This window comes from Crassostrea angulata, chromosome 6, assembly GCF_025612915.1.
Source record: "Crassostrea angulata isolate pt1a10 chromosome 6, ASM2561291v2, whole genome shotgun sequence".
NCBI classification, from domain to species: Eukaryota; Metazoa; Mollusca; class Bivalvia; order Ostreida; family Ostreidae; genus Magallana; species Magallana angulata.
Window position 1 is genome coordinate 45,767,844 of NC_069116.1, and position 21,314 is coordinate 45,789,157.

Sequence of the window (21,314 nt, forward strand, 5' to 3'; positions counted from 1 at the left end):
CATACGGTACAAATTTCTCACCTCTTCGATAAAAAAACACCCTTGCTCGTAAGTACTGAATTCTTTATATTAAGAATGTGTCAATATTAGTTTCAGGGTTTTAGAAAGAAACTTTTAATCATATATTTGTTAAGCAACTGTGTCGTATCTAGATAAAAACATTTTTTATTTTGATATAAATATTTGATTTTTGCGATGTTTTCCGTTGTATGAACTAATTTATTTCTTATCATCTTCAGTCAAGTTTCAGAATGTATATCACATTTGTCGCAGTTTTACTGACAATGCATTGGGGATTAGGCGAAAAGGTGTCTCCAAAACCAGGCCTGAAATTATTCAGAGAGGATTATAAAAGCGTTGAAGAAACATGTCTCGCTGTTGGATTTGTGAGGAATAACTGTAGAAATGAGACAAAGACAAGTATGTACACTATATAAATTACCTACTTTCATCAGTAAATCTTTTGATTTTGCATTCTTTTTCTTCAATTTGGTAATTTCAAAATTAAACACATATTTTTGTACATCGCTCCCGCATTAGGTTTCTCACACTTGTACATGTATACCAATATATTTATAAAAAAGAGTCGTTTAAAGATTCACATCGAAAGATATGTGAATTATTACTCTGACAACTACAATCTAGTATATTTTCTAATATGGTACATGAACAGGAATTTGTTATTAACTTTTCTTTCAACATACTACGTTTATTTTAGGTAATAGAATAGTTGCTTTTGACGTTCGGCTTAAGAGTCAAAAAAGAAATCTCGCCACCAAAACAAAGGTTATATTTGAGACAGTTGATCTGAACGAAGGTCTTGGATATGACGCTTCTACCGGAATTTTCACTGCCCCCAGTGGCGGGTTGTACGTGTTCGACTGGACAATTATGGCATATGAGAATCAATATGCCCACACGTCACTCTTTGTTAATGACCAGGAAAAGTCATGGAATCACTGTTATGGTGGGACTACAAAAGCTTGGCTTCATTGCACCAAAATGACGATAGTGAGACTAAAACAAGGAGATAAGGCTTGGATTGGAGTTTTCTCGGGAACAGCTAATATTTTTGAGACGTATACGTCTTTTTCTGGATATAAAAGGTAATCAAGGCACTTATTCAAGAGTGTTTAGAAGATATTAGCTAGGAATCAGGAAAATTCTAATTAAGTATTGTTTCAAAACACGAACGGTACCTGTTTGGTTGAAATATTTGAATAAACATCTGATAATTTTTTTTGGTTATATTTATCAATATAACAAGGATAAATTGTATTTTAGACGTTTCAGATGTTGCATCAATGTAAGTTTGTTGATAATATGAATTTTTACAAACAAATCACTACATTTATCATAAGGATAAGCAAATAAAAACATTAGAGATGATTAAGGATACTACCTTACGTACTTAGACAGATTTATGCTGAAAGTAACGAAGTACATTTTCTCTTATCAAAATAAAGCAAGATGAAGAAAAGTCCAACCAATTCCTCCTCTTGATTGTTAATTTAATGAGACAATCCCAAGTTCAGGTTCGAATGATGTCATAGTAAAATGTCTTATCAAAGAAAGAAAAGATTTAATTCTGGTGCAACAGTAATTTCAATCGCTTTGTTTATTTTTTGAGGGACTGCTTTCCAAAAGAGTTATTAAGTATTAAATTTCCGTGCATGTTGTAATGTATTCCAAAAGTTATGATTGATTGATTAGTACAAATGTATTTCATTTTCCGGTTTTGTTTTATCGGTATGTAATGTAATTTTCAAACGACTTACTTTGATTGCACAGTAACAATGTTTGGGCTGCATGTGCAACATTAGCTTATTCTTTGTTATAGTATTCTCTAAAAGCAACTCTTACACTAAACTAAAGCTCGCCTCTCGCGATTAAGCAGCAGTATCATTGGTTGTAAATATTTGTCTCTTTCCCCATTTGTTCGGGTTGATTTTGTACAGTCATTGGTTTTGCTTGACAGCACAGACACTCTTGTATCGGATTATTAATGGCATCATCTTCGTTAGCATAGTATGTTCTGTCATTTCCGCCCCTCCCCTTTTGTTGGGGGGGGGGGGGTGAACCGAAAACATCCTTTGCATACAAAGATTGAATGACGCATATGCATAGGTCTAGTTGATTGTTTAAGATAAGTATTTAATCGTGTTCAAATCTTGCAAACGTGTATTAAAGGCAATAACGTTGAACCTGTTTTAATTGTCTGCTGTGACAAATATTTACATACGTACATTAGACAGATTTATGCTGATGAAATAGTTTATTTCAAAATATTGTCTGATTAAGACATTTAAAAAAGTGAAAGTTCTAATAGCTTGTAGTTTCATTCATTTTTAAAAACATAATTGAGATTAAAAAAAACATTCTTTTAAAAACATAAATAAAATTCTATATAAAGAAAAATAATAATGATCCAATGCCGTTTTATGAATTTTACATATAAACAGGTTCAAAACAACAGTCTTGCCATCACTGATATTATTTTTAAGATGACAATTTTTAAAATTGTTTGTAAAAGAATTGAAAACAAATCTTTTCGTTAATTTAACGATACAATGAAAAATCGCAATCATACGACAACTTTAATCTTTTTCTCAAATACATATTACACACAAGAAAATGAACATAATAAATGTTATGCTATTACTTAAAAAGGCTTCGTATGCACCGGAAACTATGACAATGTGGAAGCTGTGTCTTTCCTTATACACATGATGTTATTTGGGTTTTCTCCCTGTCATTGGCGTCATTAGACGTGGGCAGTCTATTAGCATCTAATTTTAGCCGAGAGAGCCTCATCTGTTCCCAAGGCCCACTTTGTATATCTGATATCATCGGGGTTTCCTCCGTAATACTAGTATTTGCGACATATAATGTCGTCGATCTGTTAGTGTCTAATTTTAGCCGAGAGAGTCCAATTTGTTCATGAGGTCCACTCCGTATATCTGATATCATTGGGTTTTCGTCCGTTGTGTTTGCTTCATATGACGTCATCTGACGAGAAGTATATAATATCAGTTGAGGGGATCCCATCTGTTCTCGAGGTTCAATTTGTACATCTGCAGTGGACTGTTCGCCGTGTTGCTGGCCATATGCATGGAGGTTAGAGATATTCTTAGCCTGTTCTATAGATTGATATTATAAAAATGTTTTTAAAAGAGACATAGATAATTAACCTAATATTGATTTTTTTAATACGATTTCCACATCAATCGTAACTTCTTGAACCTTTCAGCCTGGAAAATCTCAAAAAGTTGCGATTGCTTCCACATGTGTAATCAATTAAATTCATAGGGGCACATTTTCATAGATTGTGGGAAGTTTGCTTATTCGTCGGGATGTAATTTTGTGGACATCGGTTTCAGTAAGATAACTTACCCTTTGAAAATATGATTCATCGAAGTATAAATTCGTAAGGGGGTGGGGGCTTCCTACGAATACCACGAAAAGTAAGCCACCACAAATTCCAATGATTCCACAGTATTTTATATATTATATGACAAGACAAACATTAGTTTATGAATTCGATTAAAATTGGCCAAACACTTATTACTTTGCTCTTCTGCTTCATAGTCACGCAGCGCAGGAAAATAAGGATATTACAGCATGACATTTATTATGAACAAGCGGCCTCTCAGTGGAACCCGATGTCTTCAAGAACTCACTTTATTTGTATATTGTAATACAAATGGAATATTTAAATATATATTTTTATTTATTTAATAGATTTTTGACGGCTGAGATGAAAACAAAAATGTTGTAAAAGAAATGAACATGAAAAGACATTAAAAGAAAATCAAAAATGAAATAATGAAAACAGAATAAATGGAAAACATAATAATTTTGTAAAGCACAGAGTTTTTAAAAAAAAAACTTTATTTAACGGGAGGAGTTGTCATGAATGCTCAACACATGTGCTAAAAACACGATATTGATAAATACATGTATGTTACCATTTGAACGAGTTAAGATATCGTAATAACGATCTGATTATTTCGTAATCTTGTAATGATTAGTTAATATATCGTCTAATAAATCACAGAATCTTTTATCGTAATTACAAGATTTTTTTCTCACGTTATAAAGAGATATCTTTATTACAATATAATATTTCCCCCTAATATTACACTACAATTTCAACTGTTACCCTCCCAAACAGGCACTATTTATATAATGTTTCATGCAATTAATAGTTTATCATACCTAACGACAGACGATAATTTAAAATAAATAGGTTTCTATTTGTTTATCAAATGTAGTAAAGCAAATAACGTAGTTTATGTTTACCGGTTTCTTTCTATGACAGTGTTCTTATATGAAAAGGATTTAAAACTATTTTTAATAGAATTAATGAATTATTGATTTAATTACATCGTATGTTTATCCTCGAAATTTTTCTTAAGCCTGGAATGAAAATTCGAGGGGAAGGGATAGGGTAGAAAAATATGAAGTTTTATTGCCCTGGCACGTGATTTTATAGAACCATTCAGATGCCGCATTATATAGAATAATAATATTGAGGTATAATAAAAAAGATAAATACCTGCTAATAAAATTAACTTTAGCATATGAAGGTCCAACTGATCAGTGGAGGTTGGATTATTCCTGTTAATTTCATATTCTTTAGAATCTAAAAAAGATTTTAAATAAAAAAAATAAACAAATATTTTCAAATGTTTGTTAATTACTTGAACCCATGTTAACTTTGACATTTCAGGGCGTTACTTCACTACAACCACAAAATAAGAAAAAGAATTTGGGTTAATAAAACAATTTAAACCATAGAAATGCCGATTTGTTGATATAAGGTACAATTCTAATAACCTTATAAATTCAACTCTTTCATAACATTCACAAAAATATTCTTCAGTCGAGTGACATTTTTAAAATTGAAAAAAAATCAATTGTCAAAAGTAAAGCCATTGAAAATAACGATAATCAAAGGCAATATCTTCTGTCCTAAATTCGATTCACAAGGAACAAATGTAAAACATCTATCACATATAAATGATATATTACAAATAATATTTCAAACTAAAGTTTTCCTTCAACTCCCGCTTGTAATGAACAGAACCAAGTTATCAATTGAATTCTTAAGTTTAGAGAGTAAATTATTACTGTATCAGTAACATCAAAATATAATTTAAGAAGAAAACATTATTGAAATCAATTTTTCGAAAGAGTTTTTGAATATTTTGAACGTCCTATGTTCATGTCTTCTTCCTCGGATGTCTTTACTGATTTTGTGTACTCGACAATTCTGGGAGTTAGTTAGGATTACAAAATTTTTTTTCTATAATAATATCTTTACCTCATTTTTTTTTCAAGAGAAATAATCGAATTAAATAGGATTACAACAGAACATCAGGGATATGTGAAAATATCATACACATATGCACAAATTATTGATTTTTAAAAATAGATTACATTTACACCATACTTACACGCATCATCGTCTTCTTCTTCTTGGTCTTTGCCACAGCAATAACGGGAGATCAAACAGACCATGAAACCCATTAGCATTATAACTATACCAATAATAGAAAGGTAAGTAATAAAGTTTGATCCCCCTCCTCCTACTCCTACGCTTCCGCCTCTATAATTGAAAAACCCAATAAAGCATGTTCAATACATGTATATAATACTAAATATATCATTTATATTTTAACACATACGACGTATTTTGGTTCCTTTTGCTATAAAACAGGTCATTTTAACGTTTTATAAGAAAATCTTTCATTTATACCCTATATATATTTTACAAACATCGAAATCTACAATGTTAAAATAGGTATTTAAGTTTAAGTAAGAACACAATATTGATAAACAAATATCATGGTAAGGAATTATTCTAAATGCCAAATAAAAAGTTTAATTGTTGAGAACATTAACATTAAGGATTCTTTTTCTCACACTATTTGTCGCAATCTTTTTGATAATGCTGACATCGTTCTTTGGTTGGTGTCTTGTTTTATACTTTGACGTGACATGGTCTGGATTAATTTCTTATCGATCAAGACTTTAGCTACATTGAGAACACGAACTTGCACGGACTGACATTAGGCTGCCAAGTAGATGTGGTAACCATATTATCCTATACATATTTGGAAGAATTGGCTGTTCTTTCTGTTTAACGCGCTGATTGAAAATAGTGAAAATAGTGATACTGTACGTAAACATGTATTTTTCATTTTAATAATAATTGAAATTGAGAAAGAAACCGCATAAAATACCAAGCAATGCACTTTGTTGCTAAATTAAAATGTTGTGAAAACTTAACTCACCGAACTTTTATTCTTCGGGCCTCTATACCTGTGATTAAACAATTCATGTTGATCACAAATCTACATGTTTGAATTTTTAGACTTAATCAGTTTTATTTGATCCAATTTTAGGTATGATATTAATAAATCATGTTAATGACCCTATTTATTCAATGAATAAGTTCCTCAAACTTGTATACATGGAAGAACAATTTATAATAATTAAACAGTAATTTAAAAATTTCAGTATTAAGCACAAACAAAATCCTACTATAGATGCTTGTAAAGAAGAAGATGCTTGTAAAGAAGTATATGTTTTGAACATAGCTCAGATACTATACTCTGTCCCGAGTTTTTGCTTCCACCACTTTTTGCTTGATATTTCAATAATAGTAAATACCTTTGTGCTCAAACTATGTTCATCCACTAATATAAAAAATGTCCAGATTATCTGTTTTGAAACGCCCCCTCTACCGCTTCAGGTTTCAATACACATCCCGAAATTGAAAGTCTACGGAGATTTTGCATTGCAACAGCCATTAATAAGCCCGGATGATAACGTTAAAAAATTGCGCGATGTATTCCGAGTGTATTCCGAATGGAGAAAAGATGTGAACATTCCCCTTTATAAATCTCCGTAAGGAATCTGTTTTCGTTCCTGTGAATTTTTCTGAGTGGAAAGGGAAAACTGTTCAATGAAGATATCTTGGATATACCGGGGGTATTCCCTTTTAACGATTTCAACTGTATTTCTTTCACAGGTATGTGTAATTTTATTAAAAATCATCAAAAAGCGATGGAAGCAATAACTTGGGACAGACTATAGAGATGGTAAACTCTTCTGATCGTATATGATCCAAAGTCTACGAAAGCCGAGAAGGATCATTCGAGATTCAAAATACGAGATTCGAAATACGAGATTCGAGATTCGAAATTCGAGATTCAATATCTAAATTAACCAATTAAATCATGGATCTGAAACCTGTATCCTAGCAACATAAAACTGTTCTAAATAAAGATCATTCGTACATGCTCTTTCCTACAAATAAATGTCTTAATAGCTCTTATATAGTGGTTATAAAATGGTTAAATTAACATTGATGAATTAACCCCACACAGTATAAACAATTAAATTAGAAATAACACTGTTGGCTTTGCGAATCTAAGTGTTTTGTTTGCCCTGTATGTATTTCCCCCTGAACAATTTTAACCCGAAGTGTATTCGCCCCAACTTTGTAAAAATCGGCTCGCGAAGAAAGATCTGTTTAATCTAAATGTTTTAGCTATGAAACGAAACTCAATGAAATAATCGACATGTCAAAATATAGGTTATGATAAAGTTTTAAACCATAGAAGATATAATGATTTACAACCTCAAAGACAAAAATCCAGATAAGAATAGTGTATTGTAGGGTATGACAATGCCAATGTCGATATGAGAGAGAGAGAGAGAGAGAGAGAGAGAGAGAGAGAGAGAGAGAGACAGACAGACAGACAGACAGTTTTGTAGTGTCAAATTCAGTTTTGATTTAGAATTTGAAATTGATTTGCTTTGTTACAAGCATATATTGAGAAAATAATTAAGCCTCTAAACGGAGAAAAGAGAGGAGGTAGCTAGGGTAGGGCAGACCAACTAGCAAGCTTTAATTTTAACGGTGTTAGCGCACCTGTGATTTACACCGACTCTCTCTCTCTCTCTCTCTCTCTCTCTCTCTCTCTCTCTCTCTCTCTCTCTCTCATCACCTAGCATTTCCTTTTCCGTGAGGGGGTTTGGGGTATTTGTGATGTCTTACATTAGCTATCGAAAATGATAAAAAAACATGAAATTTTCTTTAAATAATCTGTTTTCAGTATATACATTTCAAGGGGGGGGGGGGCTATATAGTCCTAATTAGTTTGCCAGTTATTCTGTCCCCACTTTATTTTCTCTTCGTTTTCCAGGTTTTTTTTTATTTGGTTCGGCAAATTAATATAAAACTTTCTGTGTAGCTCCATAACGATGCACTGTTGATAAATTTTGAGTAGTTTTACTTTTGATAAACAGGTACATATCCGTACTTGATTTTTAATTTGACTCTAATAATCGGATTTAATATTCCAATAAATATAGGGTAGGAAAGAGTAGACGGGACTTTTTGCGCATATCCTACTGTACCATTCATTCTACACAGGTATTAGCACTCATGGAGTTCGACTTGCTTTCCTTTTTTCATCCACTGGATTTAAAACTGTTAATTTTTGAAAATATTTTGAATTTATGGCCTGATTATATATAAATAAGAGCTGCGCTGGTGCAGCTATTTACCCAAATGGACCAAAATATAACCAAATGAATCTAAAAATTTTGACAAAATTAGTTTTAAACGTACGACTCTTTTTCAATTCTAATCGGGTATGTCCTTTAGAAAAATCTTGAACCACACACATTTTAGCAAATAAAACGACAATTGTTTCATTTTTTTATGGGGAGGGAGGTGGTGCCAGTAAAGGACATGTATTGCTTGTGGCAGTTGTGCTATACTCTCATTTGTTATAATAGGTAATACTACATATTGATATAAAATGAAAGTTTCCAATTACACTGTACATAGCTTCTATCATGCATTTTGACTCGTGCGATCGTTTAAAACAATTTTCAAAGCATTTAATGTAATTCAACCGATCATTTTTGAAATTTAATTTTCTGGATCCCCGCCTGATACGTCAGCCTTCTTGTATATTAGAATTACATGTACGTTGACCATATGTACACATTAACATAATCGGCTATGTTATGGGACGATTACATTTTTTATCAATGTTTTTGCAGGATATGTAACAAATAACAGCCTATTTGTGGGTTTTTGCACTGATTATTTGAGATAATTTGCCGCCATCTTTTATGCATTCCACACACCACTCACAGTTTCTTTTTTTGGTGTTCTGTGTGTATGGCGACAAATTGGTAAATTTGCACCACTCACCCCTTGTAGCTTCATCCTGATTACATTTTATCTGGCTAAGTGTAATGTAGTAGTATATTAAATACACACATCTTTGTTTGCAGTGCTTATTTACATCTTAAGAGATTTACTTACAAAAAAGTAAACATTTGTATGACTTATATGTAATTATTGTCAATTTTGGTGCGGGGGGGGGGGGGGGGGGGGTAGGAAACTACAGAGAAACTTAACTTGGCTGTGAAACATATACTTTTATTCTTTCTTGTTGATATATCAATGAATGAATTATAACAAAATACATGTACAACAATTAATTTTGAAATATTCATGCACAATCAAATTTTTAAAAAGTTTTACTGTTCTCTGCACAAGAAATCGCATTTTTACACAAAAGAGGTGAATAAACCCGGGTTTTAAACTATTACTGGTGGTGAAATACCCCAGGGTTCAAACGCATCAGGTGGAAATGCACCAGGGCAAACAAAATCACTTAGATCCGCGATGCACACTGCATTATTACTAGTCTACTTAGATATTCTGTGTAAAAGTAAATATAAATAATTATTTAGTTAGGTAGGGAGAAGTGAACATAGCATTTATTTGTAGGAAAGAGCATGTACGAATGATCTTTATTTAGAACAGTTTGATGTTGCTAGGATACAGGTTTCAGATCCATGATTTGATTGGTTAATTTAGATATTGAATCTCAAATTTCGAATCTCGAATCTCGTATTTCGAATCTCGTATTTTGAATCTCGAATCTCGAATGATCCTTCTCGGCTTTCGTAAAAGTCTGTCTGACTTTTACGTCCAGACTTACTTAGTAAACTTAAAACAACCATTTTATGAATTTAATTTGTACAAATGATATGTCGATATGTCAATATGATACGATAAAAAAACCCAGTATACTTTCTCGGAAACACTTCATGTAAAATATCAATGATACCGACTACATAATATTTTAAATTGTTAAAATCATGATCTTTGCATAAAAATGTGGTCTTAGGTGGGGTCCAATGATTAACATAGCAATGGTTCTTTAAAAACTACTATTAATTAATAGTGGACGTTATTGGTGTTCGGACATACGGTAGAAACTCTGTGCCATGGACCAATAATGAACCCACTGAAGGATGCATTTTAAAATTATTTTTCTGTTAGTATGAAATGTGCATGGCTATGTTTTTTTAAAGCTGCATGATCTGATGTTTTGGCTATTACTATATCAAATAACTCTCCATACAAACCAACTATTTTATTAGAAAGTTATATACTTTCGCTTATTTACACTAGCAAAATCGGTCTTCTTTCAAAGTTAAAAATATTCAAAGTAAATTCAAGCAATCTTGTAACGTGTCAATTCCTTTTTTTGTTGAACTAGGATAGTCGTACCAATGAGGGATTTCAGGAGATTGAAGAGCAAGGAAATTTTTTATAGATTTTTTACATCAGAAGGAACTTTACACCCAAAGCTGCTGCTGTGCGATTTCCGGATGTTGTACATATCAAATTCCGTAAAACCATCACTCAGGCCTATAGCATTAACAGAACTAAAGGTTTTCAGAGTTGCACATATACATGTATATGAATAAATAGGGTGAAATCCTCACTAGAACTATAGTGGTTCTGTGTGTGATTCATATACACGTGTTTTATAGCTACAAAAAATCTAAACAACTTAATAAATCAAGACTTCCTTTAAAAATACATGTATAACAATAATAGATATGCGACATTTAAAAGAATTTAAAGCAAACAAATTTAGACTTTTGAAAATTAAAAAAAGAGTAAAAGAGATCCATTTGAAATAATTATTTTGAAGTCTTTATTAAATGGGGCACATTTGCTTTTTTTTAAATGAATTATGAACTTCCTACAGACAAAAAATGATCAAATAAAGTGTATATTTTCGTAAGATCTATAAATAGACATGACTCCCAGCCATATGAGGTATGTACATGTATATTAAAATTCTATCTTCTACCTTTATAGTGGTACAATTTCCATAAATTTGAGACAATAAGGACACTTTTGACGAAAGAACATAAATTTATACAGCATGTACAAGTATTTATATACGTTTAACTTTGATTTTGTTAGTTCCAACTTATAAAATCATATAATTTATTTGCAGGATATGAACTACTAACATTTGAAGTTAACTATCGACAAAACTTACCCTGAAAAAATGCAGCAAGAACCACGAAAAACACTGAATACATAGCTGCCATGTTGTTTTTTTCATTTACCTTGACCAGACAATAACGCTTTTATTCCAATACGCTTGGTAGCATCTAAAGATTGTATAATCCCATGGCGCATTGCAAGTCACATGAACTGAAGGTTTTTTTTTTTTTATTACACATGTAGTTCTTAGAGATGTGACCTACTTATCAAATGACCCTGCATTCCGTGATCCAAGGAAGTTTTAAAGGGCACATGAAACCGCATTGCAGTCAAGTCAGTTTGTGCATTAATTAATAAACTCGCTATAATGTGCATGTTGAAAATGCTGCTTAATACTTTTGAACAATATCGTGTCGTAATATCGATAAAATATAACTTTAAAACTGAAATGCTAGCAATATATTATTAGAAACTTTCGAGGACTACACACTCCTAGAACTTATCTAATTTTCAACCCCCGTTCTGTACACAAACAATACACACGTATTGAACAGTATCAATTTTGTTATTTTTTTGTTAATATAAGTAAATGATATGACAAAGCCAGATCCATTTGATAGACTTAAATCGACCTGGGTATATAGCGACCTCCCCCCCCCAACCAAAAAAACCCCCAAATTTAACACTCTATGAAACGTATGTAAATATACAAAAGCACTGATACTAGGTATATGTGACCTAAAAATTACTTGTACAACCTGTTATGTTAAAATTGTCCATTACTTTTTACTTTTTGAGGGGGGGGGGGGGGGGGGTGCAGGTGCAGGAACGAATAATATTATATCATTAATCATCACTTATTCACATTTTTTGTTCTAAAATAAACGTTTTAAACTCATTCAATTTTTTTTTGAATTTCATGTAATTACACCATTCCACAATTATATGTGTTAGTATCTATAAAAAATGTTTTGAAAGTGACTATTAATTATGCTTGTTCCTGCATATTGCATATTGAGGCAATATGGAAGGGGTGTTTTCTTCGTTTTCTTCTATGGAATGACCCAATTGAGATTTTCTCTATTTTGAGACTGTATGGAAATAATACTCGTTAATGATAGTATGTCCATGGCACGTTTTTTCAGCTTTGATTCAAAACGGAAAAAATGGAAACCCAGAAGTAGACCACAATTCAATGACATTTAAATTTTGGTGTCAAAAGAACCCTGTCAAAGTCTAGAGTGTTCAAAATTAGGGAAAAAGCTTTTTAAATGCAAATCGTTATCTGACATAAATCTTGCTCCCTTTTAATTAAAGTAATATTGAGGTCGTATACTGCATGTTTTACAGTTAAGTTGTAAAATGTGACTCGGGGTACCCCAAATTGACTGTGAAAATGGGAATGACTGAAACAGACCGGAGACTGAAGAACGAGGGACGGACTTTTAAATGTTTAATCTTATAACGATAATTTTATGAAACCCTTTTAAGATTTGTTCATTAGTAGACGTCACAATATCGATATACCATTCATGATTATTGATAGCAAATATGGCTTTTACGAGTGGCTTCTAATACTGAACATCCTTAACTTTTATAAATTGACATCACTGACTTCCCTTGAGAAAACGTACCTTGGAGAAATTGTAACAAGAATTGAAATAGATATTTAAAAAAAATACTAATGCAATAAATTACCCTATCTAATAAAAATTTGTATCATTTGTGCTTGTATCAGTGTCCAGTATCATTAAATGATTCCCACATACAGGAACGCATCGTTTTTGAAAGTTCTGGGGGACACACTCATCTTGAAAATCTTGACGAGAAATTAAAAAAGACAGAAAAAAAGATTCGCATGAAATCATGAAAATCCTAATCCGTTGGATGGGGTGCAGGAATATGGGTTAAAAATGTGTTAGCGGGGGGGGGGGGGGGGAGGGTACCTCCTTGATAATGCAGTGTTTTATTTGAAAATTTAAAAATAGGTTTGCTGCAAGAAAAAGGAGGAGGGGGCATCCCCCGGCCCCAATGATGGTACGTGCCTGCAATATGTGATTACACACGAACAAGCGTCAGCTGAGCAGTTCAACTTAAATCAATCGATACAATTTAACTAAAATCGTTACAAAATATACAATATTTTTGATTGCATTGTAAATGGAGTATTAAATTTTATATAATAATAAGAATAACGTGATGGTTTTGTGTATATTTTATTTTGTGTATTCATTTATTTATCCAAGTATGTGATGTGTATCTGTATATTATCTATTATGTCTATATGTATCCATATATATTAGGCGTGCCCGGGTCTATATTACCCAGCCGTGGTTCAGTATTATTATATGATAGGTGCATTTGTTTAATCAGCAACAGTCGACAAAATATTAATTAATTATCGATTAGACGCACGTACATGTATAACGGGGATTGGGGCCTAGAGTATTCTATTCTTGGATTTTATTTGATGTAGTTTCATATCTCTTACGTTTGTTTTGCATGATTGTTATTTTCACAGAATATAGCATCTAATTCTTTAAACACCGAGATTTTTGTAATTCTTTTATCATTCTGAACTCGGGTTATGTTCGGGACTAACTCCTAGCCAGTCCCATTACAGTAAGAAAACCAGCGTTTGTTTTTGTTTGTTTATTTGTTATGGATCCGCGCATAAAAACTTTTCCTATAAGTCAAGGGTACGTTTTCTCTAACTTACGTTTTCTCCGGGGCACGATTTGAACTGATATCTCTTTGCAAGCCATTATGTCCACTTAAGATTCCATTGAAATATAGATACATGTATATACATTTTTTCGTGACATTACATTATCTGTTTTTGGCAATTTAATCAATTTGTGTACCTTATGACACATTGGTGTACAAGTATATATTAGATAAACATATCATATATTAGAATACATTTACAAACAACTAAACTGTAAATATTAACACTATAACATAAACATGATGAACACAACATTTCCTCTAATCAACGATAAAGGTTGTATTGTAAAAGTCACATGAGCGATAATTCAAAATTTAATATAAATTATGAACTTAAACATTTGTTCATTGTTAACAAATTCCATAATTTTATGCTTTCCTTTATAGAACGTAGAGACCTATAGCTAAAAGCGCAAGTATTCGTTTGAGCTTGCCTGAAAGAGGTAAGCATTGTTAATACTGAGAGCAGACAATGGTTAGGCTGTTATGCAAGTGAACATTCACTCCATAGTGAAATTGATGATTAATGTGGCTTAACAGATTATTGGAAATAAAATCTGTCTGGTTATGACATTTATAAGGATTAGTTTAAACTGCTTTGCAATGAGACAAAAGAAAAAAAAAACCAATTGTCATGAAAACCTATTCAAAAAATTGTAATTAAAAGATATTAAACGTACTGGCTCAAAGCAGCTAATTTGATTTGTCTAAGAATTGTGTTTTTAAATAAAATATTACAAATTTTTGAAATCGTATTTGTATTAATATTGAGAACACAGCTTCTGGTTGATATAACAAAGAATTGCAATTTTACAATACAGTATCTCTCTCAAATACATATGTCTATATAACACACTACAAAAACTGAACATGATAAATAATATGCCATTGTTGTAAAAAGATTCTCGAGCAAAGGAAGCTTTCGGAATGTAAAAAATCTGGTTTATTTTGCTTATACATAAGATGTCATTGGGGTTTTCTCTGTGACATTTGCGTCATATGACGTCATCGGACTAGTTGTGACGAATTCTAATTGAGGGTTTTCCTTCAGTATCCAAGGCCCACTTTGTACATCTGGTGTCATTGGGGATTCCTCCGTGATGTTGAACGTCCTCGGGTCTGAGTTAAGATGAGAGAATCCCATCTGTTCCCATGGACCACTTTGCTCATCTGCAGTAGACTGTTCGATGTTTTGCTGGGCACGAAGGTAGGTGACAAGTTTAGCCTGTTCTGTAAAATGTTTTAATATTAAACGATTTCAAAACAAAAGTGTATTAATACAAAATTGATGTTTTCAAAAATTATTTGTGCATTGTAAGTATGTATTATTGTCAAAAAATCTCTAAGGATTTTCACAAAAATTACCACAAATGACAATATCATTTTTACTATTAACCGTACGGTTTTTGTAATAATAGAAATACTATAAGTACATTTTGTCATCTTTTATTTGATATAAATGAAACTTTTCATTGTCCTTTTTGGACTTTCATCATCATCATCGTTACATCTTTACAAAAGATAAATAAATACCTGCTAATAAAATTAATTCCAACATGTGTTGGTCCAACTGTTCATCAGAGCTTTGTTTATTGCTGGGGTTTTTCAATCCTTAAGAAAGTAAAAAAAAAGTATATTTAAGATGCATGTTATTTTTGCCTATGTTCTTGTTGACATTCTATAGCGTTCCCTCAACGCAGTAACCAATTTAAGACTAGATGTCATTAGACAGCAATACTCGGACTAAGTGTTTACCCCTTAATAACAATCGATTGTATCAGTTTTTGTCAAAAAGAAGGCAACGTGCAACTTCTGGTACTTTTTAAAAATTATAATTTTTATAAACTTCAAATTTAAGGATGAGATCGCGTACCATAATACACATGAGCAGCCCTTTATGCACAATTTGGGGTTAAAATGTTTGCATGTGAAATTTCAATTTATCGATTATCTTAACATTTCAATTCAGTTGCCGATGCTAGATTTGCTTTTGTGTGCCAATGTCATCGTGTGCCGCATTTAAAAAAAGGGTAGGAATGGGGAGTCCAATTCATTTATATAGTAAATTTTAAAAAAATAAACCTTGGACTCCAACCCCATCACCCCATCCATGCAACTACAATTATTACTGCACTTTGCCACTCACCATAGCAAAAACAGAAACGCTCTTAATCTGCGCATGTGCCGCTACTACCTGAAGATTACATCAGAATATTTTGATATAAACAAAATTTTCTAATTTAGTTGCAATGAAGATGATTGTAACCAAGGCAAAATAATTGACACACTGCGCAGTGCTTTTCACTGTAGCAGATTTAATTATCAAAGTTGGTGTGGGACACATGTCGATTGTAATGTGAATAAAAGTACTTTATAATCAAAACACTTTCACCATGTTAGAATTTTCAAATTTTACAATATTTGGTCCAAAAAGATAAGTTCTTGACATTTTAACAGGCCCAACAGGATTCGAACTCTCTACTTGCAATTATATACCCAGGAAACCCCATGCCACTAAATCTGGCACACGTAAATGTTGACACACAAAAGGAAATCTAGCGCCGAAACCGCCGGGGGTGGGTACAATTTAATTTTGTTTGTTATAATAATATAGACCATACTATCTATGATATGATATGTTAGATTATTGATTTTAAAATTTACATGCAGTTTTTCACCAAATTGTACATAAAGGGCTGTTTATGTGTGTTATGAGATGGGATCTTGTCCTTTATGAAAATTATAGTTTTTAAAAAGTACCAGAAATTGCATGCTGCTTCTTCTTCTTCTTTTTTTTTTTTTACTCAAACTGTTACAAGAGAGTATGTCATTTAGTGACAATTCATGCGGTTATTGCCGTCTAATGACTTCATCGTGTCAATTGTTTTTTGCTGTAGCTACATATCCTATCCATCTCTGTTCTTTAACAAGTTTGTGTTTTCGGCGATTCCTGCAATTAATTATGACTACTAGTACGCCTATTTTGGTTTTTCAAATATAATATCAATCCTTCATAGCCAAGGATAAACATCAAATTCAATTGTTAGGATTACAACAGAACATTGTTAATATATGAAACAAATAATAGCTTATCATAAACGTATACATGAATTATACAATATTTATGGGTTTAATGAATTACGCGAAACATACCTGCATCGGCTACTGCCTGTTGGTTTGCGCAACAACAACAACAAAGGCGAAACAGATAGCGTTTAATCCGCCGAATTGTGGGCAAGAAATAAAGGACACAAACAAAGAAACACGCTACAATTATAGCTGAACCAAAGCTAACGAGGTAAACGATAAAGTCACTTCCTCCCCCTCCTCTTCCTCCCCTGAAGAAAATAAAACCGATAGTGTTTTCAGCTCAAGGTTCTTGTTCGCATGTAGCTGCAGGACTGTAGCTCTCGGTCCGAAAAAAATCGGATGGAGGACGACGTCGTCCATCCGAATTTTTTCAGACCGGGAGCTACAGTCCTGCAGCTAGTTCGCATGAAAATGATTCATAAATGTATATAATATTGAAACAAAATTCATCTAGCTTTTAATTTAATGCTGTTTTATTTAAGCATTGAATGCTTATTCTTAGATATGCTCGTTCTTAGAACACGCAAGGCCATAGCTCTCTAGACAAAACTTGAATACCGCACGCTAGCGCGGTATGATACTTAGTCTAGTCTATGGTGTTATAGAACCGACAATTTCAAAATTAGAATTCAATGTATAAAATTATATCGATGTTTATTTGGCTCGGAAGATTTTAGGAAACGTTTAGAACTAACAAATATTGGATTTTTTGCATTGATGACGTCATTTATGTTTTTTGAGATATTGACATTTCAAACGATGTTTAGATTTTCTTCTAAATAAATGAAGATATTGAGTTCAAATTTTCAGGGATTGTAGACCAAAGATTTTTATTGTTCTGTGATTAAAAACGCAAAACTTGTAGAGCTTAAAAATTAAGGTTAAAAAAGCGTCCTGATTTTTAATAGTTTTTTAAAATATCTCTTTTCTCAAAAGTATGTTGTTAAGACATGTAAAACAAAAAGAAACAACTTTAAAAAATTAAGAGCTAGAGTTTATCCACGGCATCTGACCGCTTTTATACCTCTGTCTTAAATGAAGTGTATTTGTGATGCGTATGCACTGTAATGCACTTTTATCTAATTGTATGTGAAGATATGAACTTTTACATGAAATAAATTCAAAAATTAAGTTTTCATTTGATATCAAGAAAATGGGTTGGCCTTTCAAATTAGGGGCCGTGAGGGCTCTTAAGGCATTGGCTTTTTATAATAACTTTTAATTGTGAAATATTTTGCAATTCTTCATAGAAGAAATTTTGTTAAACGTTATTTTCCAATACATTACAATTATTTACTTCTTTATTAGTATAATTTAGGGATTTTAATGGACCAGAAGTCCGAAATTTTGATCTTTTGATTATATTTTCCTTCTTCCTGTATTTATACCCACTTAAAATGATAAGATAGCATTTTCAATTTATTTAATTCTTATAAATGTGTCAATGTGTACCTAACTCACCGGAATCTTACTCTTGCTCTGCGGGCCTCTATACCTGTAATTAAACAGTTTTGTTGATTACATATCTATATGTTTAAAGTTTGAAAATAAGACAGTTTTATTTTGTTCCTTTTTATAGGTATAATGTAGAGTTAAACCATAATTATGACAGCTAAGTCAATTTCACTCTTAAAGTGGTTCACATGGAAGAACAATTAGAAATTGATTAAAATTTGATTTGAAGAGCACTGATCCTACAGCATTCAGAGTATTTTGTCCGACGTCCGCCTGTTTCTTTGTACTTCCGTCTGTAAACTTAACTTCATCTCGACGTATTGTCCTAGACTCAACAAAAACGTTTTGGGTATTGTGTGAACGAATAAAGGGTCATAACCCTTTTCAAAAGCGGATAATGAATAGAAACTTAGCAAACCTTTTTCGGAGGCACTGCATGGATTTGAAATGTCGGGGTTTTTTTCAAGTCAAACTTTATGATGAATATATTTCTATCGTAACTAAAATCTGAAACCATCTAATAAGTTTGAAAAAGAAAAAAAATAATTTTAAAGGTTTGATAGTTTTGGAGATAAGCGACATTTAAAGACAAAATATTGAATGGATTCAATGGCACCTCTTCCTGTTCATTATTTCAATACTGTTTGTACATTTGTGTTTATTTTACAGGGTTCAATCTTGTTCGGGCATTGAATTTAAAAGGAAGGAACAAATTTAGACTTTTTTAAATTAAAAAGAGTCAATGGTTAGAAGATCCATCAGTATTTTAAAGTCTTTATTGAAGGGGCTGCGTTAGCTTTTCTCCATGAAAATATCTATAGATAGACAATAATGATAAAACATATGTGTCAAGGAATATCTATAGATAAGCATTACTCCCGCTCTAACATTGATTAAAATGTATATAAAATTCAGTCATGTAATTCTGGTGTTTTCTTAAAATTTAAGATAAGGACAGTATTAATTAAAACAGGGGGAAAAACCTTTTGAAAATGTAAAAAAGCATGCAAATTAAAAGTATCAAAGTTACCGTAACTTTAATTTTGTTATTATCCTTTTAATGTAATACAGAATTTTATTTACAGAATATGAATAAGATCTATCAACTTTGGAGATGAACTTTTTATAAAACTAACCTTGAAAATATGCAGCAACCGCCATGAAAATCAATAAACATTTAACTGCCATGTCTTTTTATGATCCTATCTTGATCAAAGAATAAGTTTATATTCATTAAAACCCCGTTTACACATTAGAATTTGAAAATCCCATGATGCCTTGCAACTAACTCAACCGATTGGTTTGTAGCCACACAACTAATCTAGAATGCAAATTTATGAAAAGAAGTAGGAAAACCCAACTGCCCGATATTTTAACTTTAGAAAAAATAGAATGTAAAGTGGGTTATGCAAAAATATTTTCTATTCCGACTTAACCTATTCATGTATTCGTTTAGAAACAGGAAATAGTCTTCCGTTGATGAGAGAGAGAGAGAGAGAGAGAGAGAGAGAGAGAGAGAGAGAGAGAGAGAGAGAGAGAGAGAGAACTTAAGTTTTTGGTTTTATCGAAGAAAGGATGGCTCCATTTACATAGGTTACGGAACCGGGGGGGTGGCTAGGGGTGGGGCTTAGCTTTGCAAAGTTAGACCTAACCATGAGCACATAGCATAAAAGAGGGTTCAGCCCCCCCCCCCCCTTGCAGCAAGCATACGGATTAGGAATTTCATGATTGGGGGAAAAAATTTTGGTAGGAAAGAATTTTTTTTTTGGAACTATGGTTATCTCCCCCCCCCCCCCCCCCCCCCACGGATTAGGATTTACATGATTTTGGGAATTAGGTTTTGTCAAGATATCTGAGGATTAGTTTAGCCCCCCCCCCCCACTTTCAATTTGCTTCGGACGCCACTGATTTATATCGCTTTACGTTATAGCCAATAAACATGAGAAGTCAAAATAATTGATATTTCCTCCCCCTTGAGAGTGTATGGAAATTATTCAAGCTTATGGCTTAAAGGTCACAGGCGGTATAGACGGCCGCTAATTCAAGACCAACTGAGGTCGCTTTATGTTGTTTGTTGTGTCATTAAACAAGGTACCTAATATACATTGTCTCATGCCATCTAGCTGAAATTGGGTAACGACAAACGCTGGGAGTTAACCTGCGATGGACTGGTGTCCTATCGGGGGATGGGGGGTGGGGGTCAATGTTTCTCTAGCTGAAATTGGTAACGTCATACGCAGGGAGTTAACCTGGGATGGACTGGTGTCCCATCCAGGGTGATAGGGGACAATGTTTCTCATCCGTTTAGCACCACGGAAACCGGGGTAAGCACCGGCCTTATCTTCGCCTTTCTGGCCCGGAAAATGATTTGTTTATATTACAATTAGTATTTATATCGCGCTTCCTTCTTAAAACTCTGATTTGGAAATGAAAAAAACCGGGAAACCAGGAAGTAACCCAAAGAATAATGAACTTCAATTTTTGGTGTCACAAAAGCCCTGGGATAGTGTTATTTAAAAAAAATTTGTGAGAAGTAAGTTGCTATCTGACATAACTCTTTCTCTATTCAAACCAAACAACTAATAAAGAAGTGTTTTGCAGTGAATATTTGAAAAGTGATTTGAATTACCCCATATTGATTGTACAAATGCTCATAAGCGAACTGACCGGAGAATGAAGTACAAGGGACGGC

At 32.6% G+C, this 21,314-nt stretch overlaps 3 protein-coding genes across 4 annotated transcripts; 1 reads left to right on the forward strand and 2 right to left on the reverse strand.

Annotated features, from left to right (window-relative positions):
* On the forward strand, positions 1-1,238 carry LOC128190064 (complement C1q tumor necrosis factor-related protein 6-like). Its single transcript, XM_052861970.1, has 3 exons — positions 1-48; positions 240-420; positions 719-1,238. Exons 2-3 carry the CDS (start codon positions 252-254, stop codon positions 1,108-1,110), a joined length of 561 nt encoding a protein of 186 aa, XP_052717930.1. The 5' UTR covers positions 1-48; positions 240-251; the 3' UTR covers positions 1,111-1,238.
* A 1,046-nt stretch (positions 1,239-2,284) lies between these two features.
* Positions 2,285-11,604, reverse strand: LOC128190449 (uncharacterized). Of its 2 annotated transcripts, XM_052862505.1 has the most exons (5): positions 11,403-11,604; positions 6,300-6,327; positions 5,460-5,611; positions 4,559-4,645; positions 2,288-3,140 (listed from the first exon to the last, which is right to left on the reverse strand). In XM_052862505.1, the coding sequence occupies exons 1-5, from the start codon at positions 11,452-11,454 to the stop codon at positions 2,719-2,721; spliced, it is 741 nt and encodes a 246-aa protein (XP_052718465.1). In that variant the 5' UTR covers positions 11,455-11,604; the 3' UTR covers positions 2,288-2,718. The 2 variants fall into 2 exon arrangements, with proteins under 2 accessions (XP_052718466.1, XP_052718465.1); XM_052862506.1 differs by lacking the exons at positions 6,300-6,327; positions 11,403-11,604 and adding an exon at positions 5,929-6,293 and having other exon boundaries at positions 2,285-3,140.
* Positions 11,605-14,157: 2,553 nt separating this feature from the next.
* On the reverse strand, positions 14,158-20,093 carry LOC128190450 (uncharacterized). The gene is made up of 5 exons (XM_052862507.1): positions 19,759-20,093; positions 18,629-18,662; positions 17,231-17,415; positions 15,611-15,688; positions 14,158-15,307 (listed from the first exon to the last, which is right to left on the reverse strand). The coding sequence occupies exons 1-5, from the start codon at positions 19,808-19,810 to the stop codon at positions 15,030-15,032; spliced, it is 627 nt and encodes a 208-aa protein (XP_052718467.1). The 5' UTR covers positions 19,811-20,093; the 3' UTR covers positions 14,158-15,029.
* Between the last annotated feature and the right edge of the window lie 1,221 nt (positions 20,094-21,314).

Coding starts and splice junctions, on each gene's coding strand:
- LOC128190064 (XM_052861970.1), top strand. CDS start 252: ATGTATATCACATTTGTCGCAGTTTTACTGACAATGCATTGGGGATTA. Junction 421..718: donor TAGAAATGAGACAAAGACAA/GTATGTACACTA, acceptor CGTTTATTTTAG/GTAATAGAATAGTTGCTTTT.
- LOC128190449 (XM_052862505.1), bottom strand. CDS start 11,454: ATGGCAGCTATGTATTCAGTGTTTTTCGTGGTTCTTGCTGCATTTTTT. Junction 6,328..11,402: donor TCTTGCTGCATTTTTTCAGG/GTAAGTTTTGTC, acceptor GTTTAATCACAG/GTATAGAGGCCCGAAGAATA. Junction 5,612..6,299: donor GCCCGAAGAATAAAAGTTCG/GTGAGTTAAGTT, acceptor TTTCAATTATAG/AGGCGGAAGCGTAGGAGTAG.
- LOC128190450 (XM_052862507.1), bottom strand. CDS start 19,810: ATGGCAGTTAAATGTTTATTGATTTTCATGGCGGTTGCTGCATATTTT. Junction 18,663..19,758: donor GGTTGCTGCATATTTTCAAG/GTTAGTTTTATA, acceptor GTTTAATTACAG/GTATAGAGGCCCGCAGAGCA. Junction 15,308..15,610: donor GGAATTAATTTTATTAGCAG/GTATTTATTTAT, acceptor AACATTTTACAG/AACAGGCTAAACTTGTCACC.